This window comes from Ceraceosorus guamensis (genome assembly GCF_003144195.1).
Source record: "Ceraceosorus guamensis strain MCA 4658 unplaced genomic scaffold IE81scaffold_69, whole genome shotgun sequence".
Classification (NCBI taxonomy): Eukaryota; Fungi; Basidiomycota; class Exobasidiomycetes; order Ceraceosorales; family Ceraceosoraceae; genus Ceraceosorus; species Ceraceosorus guamensis.
The window spans coordinates 1-5,995 of NW_020290064.1; the positions used below are offsets into that span (position 1 = coordinate 1).

The window sequence follows — 5,995 nt, forward strand, 5'->3', positions numbered from 1 at the left end:
GGGGGGGGGACGCACCAAGTCTTGCAGGCTCCTGCTCGACGTCTTGTTGACGCTTTCCATGTAATCCAATATCTCGAGCGTGAAACGATCAGACATGGCGATTGCAAGCTCCTCGTCCGTGCCATGCTGTGTCGTAACGTCGACGTGACATCAGCTGCACGAGTCGCACAGAGCGAGGCAAGGCAGGTGAGCAAGCTCGCCTGGACTCACAGAGTACGAATTCTGATCCTTTTTGCTGCTTCCAGTTGCGATCACATGAGGACTGTATATCTTGCTGTACATGGTGTTGGCTTGACAGGTGTCGATCATAAAGAAGAGCTCATGGTATCTGCAGATATGGAGCGAGATGAAGGGCACAGAGGAGTATGAGCTCGAGCCGGACTGTACAGCTCCTCTTCGCACACTGAAACCTACCGCTTCTTTTCCCACATTTGCTCTATTGCGTCGGCTACAGTCGCAAGCATCGTACAGCAGGTCTTAGCGCGCGAACGTGCAGTGCGCACCCAAGATCCAGGCCATTCTCACCCAAGTCGAAAGCGGAGATCTCTTCGTAGTCTTGAAACTTTAAAAATTCGTCGCCGCCATGGCCAGTCATGTACAAAAAGACGTTTGACCTGCTATCCGACTCCAAGCGCTTTGACCGAGGAGTGTTGAGGGGCACTCTTCCTGGGTGGCATGTGCGCGACCGCCGGTCAGCAGCGGGATCGTGTCGGCGCTCGCAAGCCCATCGGAGCGGCACCCGGTCTCAGCCAGACTTACCAGTGAGCAGTCTGAGGACAGCTTCGACTGTGACTTCGTAGCCTCTGTAATCCACCTCGACATTCTGGCCATACAGATCCAAGCTCCTACCCGGTTCGGCCCAAACGTAGCCTGGACTGAGGTTTCGCGAGTTACAAGCAGCATCATCCGCCAGCATGAGAATGATGTGGGAATCGGGAATGCCCAGTCGCTTCACTGTGCGATACATTCCCAGCGTGTTGGCCATGTGCTGAGTGAAAGAGCAGGCGAAAGATGCAGCTAATCAGCGGCTTCGGCTGCAGTTTCAACTCGAATTGAATCCGAAATCCCCGCCTTGGGTATACGCACTCTGTAGTTGAACCAGAATTTGCTGGCGCTGACGAGCACGGCCCAGTTGTTGGTGTGTCCTGCGTCATCGGCCAGTCGCGCAGCAGATCCATTCGCGGTCACCGGCACGTCCCAGCTTGGATGCCCGCTCTGCTGCTGCTGCTGCTGGTGATTACGCGCAAAGAATGCCTCTACCTGTGCCGTCTGCTGTGCGCTCACAAAGAGACCTGGGAACGTCAAGGGTAGAGCGATGGCCTGCGTGCACACCGCGATGGGGTAATCGTGTCAGTGCGAGATGGAGATCGAGACGACAATGATGCTGAGCGTGAGATCGCACGCTTGGCCCCTAGTGCTGAAGGAGTGTCGATGGGCAGTGTGAAGGGTGAAGGGTGCAGGGTGCAGCAGCCTTTTATGCTTTCCCGCTTGTAGGCCCCCCACCAAGCGGCGGAGCTACTAATGCCGGCAAGCACTCACAACAAGACAAGCAAGGATCAGGGAAGCCAAAATGGCGCTCGTCCTCAGCAGCACGCGTGAATGCCATCGCCGGCCCGACCGACCCTTTGCAGCGGCCGATGCTGCACCGTTGACCTCAATTGCCATCTTGAACCTCTCCATTGCTTGTTGTATTGGCGATGATGCAGCTTAGGGTCGATGATAGCTGCGTGCATCAAGGTTTGGGGCCGGCCATGTTCGAAGCAAGAAGATGGCGAAGGAGGGAACGGACAATGCGCAGTCGTGATTGGAATGAATCGAAACCGGTAGATCAAGCCGCAGTTGAGTGAATCACCGTCGCCAGTCAAGAGTCAAGAGTCAAGAGTCAAGAGTCAAGAGTCAAGAGTCGAGATTAGTCGTGAGTCGTGAGTCTTAATTGAGACACGAGTGTGAGTCTGTCTAGAGCAAGCCTCGATCGCGTATGGCATGCATCAACGCCACCTATCATCCAGTCAAGAGTCTTGATGAGTATTGGCCGCCGACGCACACAGGTTCAAGTCTCTCGCGCAACGTCACGTGACCGATCGATTGCACTCGTGACTCGAGGTTCTCATAAGGCCTGCCCGCCTTCGCCTGCAACATGATTCAAAACGCGGCCTTTGGAGGGAGAGATAAGCGCAGCACCAGTATCAAGAGCGGGGTGATCGTCGTGATAATTGTGAGCCAGTTGAGTGTGACCGAGCGAGGGTGAGTGTTAGGCTACAAGGCGGGATTAGGAAAGGGGCCGAATTGAGAGTTCCGAGCAGCGAGAGCCCACTCGAGGCAGGCACGGCATGAACTCGCTCGTGGCCTCTTCAAATTGAAGGCCGCCTGACTCGAGGCAGGAAGTTTGCGGCTTGCAGCGCGACGCTCTTTAAGGCTTTGGCTTCGTTCTTTTGGCGTCTGGTGGAGTCGAGTCCGAAGCAGTCTGCTTCTGACAAGAAGTCGAGAGTGGAGCAGGGATTCCTGTCAGCTTAGTGTCCCACGCAGGGTCCCAAGTAGCACGTCGGCTAGCGAAAAGCGGCAATCCGATTCCAAGCTTTCGGTTGCCACTCACCAAGCGGCTCATCTTCCTGAAGAGTCTTGGCGCTTCAACAGCCATGCACTGCTCTTCTTCTGGCGTCAAAGGGAGTTCCCCAACGGTCTTGAGTCGACTTTCGATGATCTCAAAGGGCACGTTGCTCTCGCCGTTGAGGATCATCTCCTCGTAGTGTGTCTCCACCCTTTTCAGCGATGCTTCTTGTGCATGTCGAATGGCTCTGTAGAGTTCCAATAGCAAATCATTGCAAACCTCTTCTGCGCCGAGGTGTTCGATGAGTAGCTGCGTCGGCAGGGCCGTGAATTGAAGCTATTAGCGAAATTCGAACCCCGTGTCGCCGGGGGAGTCCTCATCCTCGGTCAGGAAGACATACCATTTCGAAACGGACTTCCTTCGACCATGCATTAGTCTTCTCGCCTGCGTCGGTGAGAATTCTGCGTAGCTGATCGTGCATTCCGGGCTTTGCAGACTATGACCGCAGCACATCAGCATCGCTGTACTTCAAGAGGAACAGAAGCACTCAAGCTACTCACCAGCCAAATGAGTATGTAGATCGACGACTCGAGGTCGTCACAGTACCTGTGCAGAGACAGGTACAGCTCTCGATGCTCGTCATACCACTGTCTCCGCCTGAGCATCTTGTCCCTGTCTGTAACTGCGACCAACAATCGTTGGCCGGCGAAGATGAACGAATCCCGAGCACTCACGGCCCTGTGCATGCCGGAGGGGATGAAGAGCTGGTTTGCGGAACGTGCGTCGTCCTCTGCTGTGGTCTCGAGGCCACGCACAAAGCCATGACGGACGTTCCCGTGGTCAACCAGGTTCAAAACCAGTTTGTCGTTCTCATACCTGATGAGAACGTTGCCGGTGTTCAAATCACGGTAATGGTACCCTCTCTTTGCATAAGCGCAGAGTTGTTGAGACAGCTGAGCAAATACGTCAGCTTTCTCTGCGACCGACAAAGTGTAGGGAATGTGCGTTCCGCGATGCTGTGCAAAGACGAGCACGCAAGCTAGCATTCTATGCTGACCTTCGTCTTCTTCAGAGCGCGAGAAGCTCTTCAATGTCGAAGTTGTCCAGGGTAGCTGGAAATTGCCAATAGGATCCGGTGCACAGCCAGTCTTTGACAGTTCTTTCAGCATAGTGTGCTCGTGCTGGCTTAGTCGCTCTGGGAGCCAGCTGCATTTGAAAAAGACCCAAGGATACTGCGTCTTGAATTGCTGAGGAAAGTGAACGTTCGTTATGGGTGTGCCAAACAGCACGGTGCGAGAGCCGTCTATGCTGGGGCGCACATTGATGATCCGAACAGACTGATGATCTTTGATCTCAATGCCGACCTCCATGTCGCGTAGTTGAGCTTTGGCATCGGGGGAGCAAGGTGTCCATCGTGGAAGGACAGTCGCCTCTCCAGACATGAGCAGGTAGCACAGCTTGCCTAGCTCTGCGACACTGTCTGCGCTGCCTTCTTTTCTGCTCGAGTCTGACGTCTCCATGAGTGCGAAGGGGCGGGACAAGACGATGCCGTTGGCATTGTATTGCCACAGACGCACTAAGGACCCTGTCCATGTCACTACATGCACGCGTCGCGCGAATGGATGGGCGATCAGAAGCTGACGCTGTTGGGTCGTTTGGAAGGGGTGGAGTAGACGGGCAGTTGGTTCAGCTGAGCGGATCGACAGCAAAAAGAAAGAAAAGGCCGAGAAACACGAGCGCACGCCCCCAGCAAGGACCGCACGCCAAAGCGATGCGCCTGGGCCACCTTTGAGGGTGCATCTGTCTGGAAGTTGCCTTGCCCACAACGACTCACCGCGTAGCGGGCGATCTGTCTGACAATGGAGCCGCTGAGGTCGCTGTGATCCTCTCGATTCATTTCGATGACTGAAGCATAGTCCAGAAAGGGATGCTGCGCGTCCCTACGGACGCTGCTCGCATCGGATCCATCGCCGACAGCAGACTGCTCATCTTGCAATGCCAACCAGAGCATGTGTTGTTTTGGGACGCGGATTGCGATGTCGACGCAGTTGCACTCTCCATCACTTCTCAGCTGCTGGTTTCCCTGCTCAAAGGCAGACACCCTGCTTTCGCCGCTCTTGGCAGCATGGCGCCTAGACCGGAGGTCGGAATTGTGACGCGGCACGTCGACGCCGGTGTTGACGTGCCTGCTATCATGGTTCTTGAAGGCATTGGCTGTGGACGAGGATGACAAAAGCTGGGCACAGCATTGCAAGAGATCGACGAGGGCAGCGGCCAGGCGCTTTTCCTCCTTCTTTTCCCGTATGCGCTGTCGGAGTGCTTCAAGCTTGGACACGAAAGCAGGGTCGCGTACGCGTTCCTCCCCTCGACGTCGATGCTCCTCGCTCGTCCACTTCAGCCTGAGTGTCCTGCGCTCCAGGCGGCTCTCGTAGCTCTGGCGCAAACTCTCGCCGATGTCCTCTGATTTGAGGGGCGCACTCATCGGGCTCACCGAGGCGCTATTTTGCACTTTCGCCGGCGATTGGACCAGTAACTTGGGAGATGACACGGAACCACCGGCTGAGGTTGTCCTTGATGATGTTGAGGTTGATGTTCCGGTTCCTGCTCCTAATCCTGTCGATGTCGATGTTCCTGTTCCTGTTCCTGTTGATGTTTCTGCATCTGCGCCTGTGCCCGCAGTCCTCACACTTCGACTGCGACTTGCTAAGCAGGCCAGCTTGCTGCCAGCAGATTCGTCCAGCAGCTCCACAGCCTGTCCTTGTTCTCTCCTTGTTGTGGATGTTGTTGGGGCGTCGACGTCTACAAAGCATAACGCTTCACCACAGACCAGCGGTGACGGTAGCCTCCGTATCGGCACCGAAAGTGACTCTGACGCAGGCATCTGAACATCGTTCTGGCCGCTCATCGTCGCAGTCGAATGATCGATGTGCGAGTCGCATGGCGTGGCGTTTGTTGGCAAGGACGAACATCGGCGTGCCGAGCCTAAGCCTGGACTGCACGCAGCGCAGCGCAGGGACGGAGCAAGTAGAGGAGACGAGATGAGACGAGGTGTGAAGCAGAGGACCAGGCACGAGTATGATAGTCTGCTGGAGTCTTGATCGAGCGGTGGCAAGCAGTTCAAAGGTCTTGAGTATGCAGTCAGAGTCAGAGTCTTGAGAGTCAAAAGTCAATAATAAGTCTTGCGTCAAAAGTCGCGCGTCACGCGTCTTTGCATGCATCTTGGAATAGCGCGGCTGTTGAACACGTCCACAATCTTGAATCATGAATCTTGAATTTGAATGAACCTCGATTCTGATTCAAATTCAATTTCAAGTTGTGCTGTGTTTGTTCCTTGCATGCAGCATGATGGGTTGTTCGTATCCGCTCCAACCGGTAGCCGGCCTGTACCCCAGCAGTCAAGAGTTGAGTCAAGAGTCAAGAGTCAAGAGTCAAGAGTCAAGAGTCAAG

The 5,995-nt window shown here is 55.0% G+C and overlaps 3 protein-coding genes across 3 annotated transcripts in view; 1 reads left to right on the forward strand and 2 right to left on the reverse strand.

Annotated features, from left to right (window-relative positions):
- Positions 1 to 15: 15 nt before the first annotated feature.
- On the reverse strand, positions 16 to 1,949 carry IE81DRAFT_325600 (hypothetical protein; the record flags this gene model as incomplete). Its single annotated transcript, XM_025514572.1, has 7 exons — positions 1,540 to 1,949; positions 1,087 to 1,320; positions 760 to 988; positions 526 to 666; positions 415 to 448; positions 211 to 328; positions 16 to 126 (listed from the first exon to the last, which is right to left on the reverse strand). Coding segments are annotated over exons 1-7 (993 nt in total), but the record flags the coding sequence as incomplete, so codon positions are not given.
- A 127-nt stretch (positions 1,950 to 2,076) lies between these two features.
- IE81DRAFT_222565 (hypothetical protein) lies at positions 2,077 to 5,671 on the reverse strand. Its single transcript, XM_025511057.1, has 5 exons — positions 4,383 to 5,671; positions 3,109 to 4,191; positions 2,949 to 3,044; positions 2,594 to 2,857; positions 2,077 to 2,467 (listed from the first exon to the last, which is right to left on the reverse strand). The coding sequence occupies exons 1-5, from the start codon at positions 5,451 to 5,453 to the stop codon at positions 2,411 to 2,413; spliced, it is 2,571 nt and encodes an 856-aa protein (XP_025367532.1). The 5' UTR covers positions 5,454 to 5,671; the 3' UTR covers positions 2,077 to 2,410.
- Position 5,672: 1 nt separating this feature from the next.
- The window catches only part of IE81DRAFT_222711 (hypothetical protein), a 989-nt gene continuing 666 nt past the window's right edge, over positions 5,673 to 5,995 (forward strand). Inside the window, exon 1 of the mRNA XM_025511058.1 lies at positions 5,673 to 5,995. Within this exon, the coding sequence (XP_025367533.1) occupies positions 5,891 to 5,995 (105 nt within the window). The 5' untranslated portion in view covers positions 5,673 to 5,890.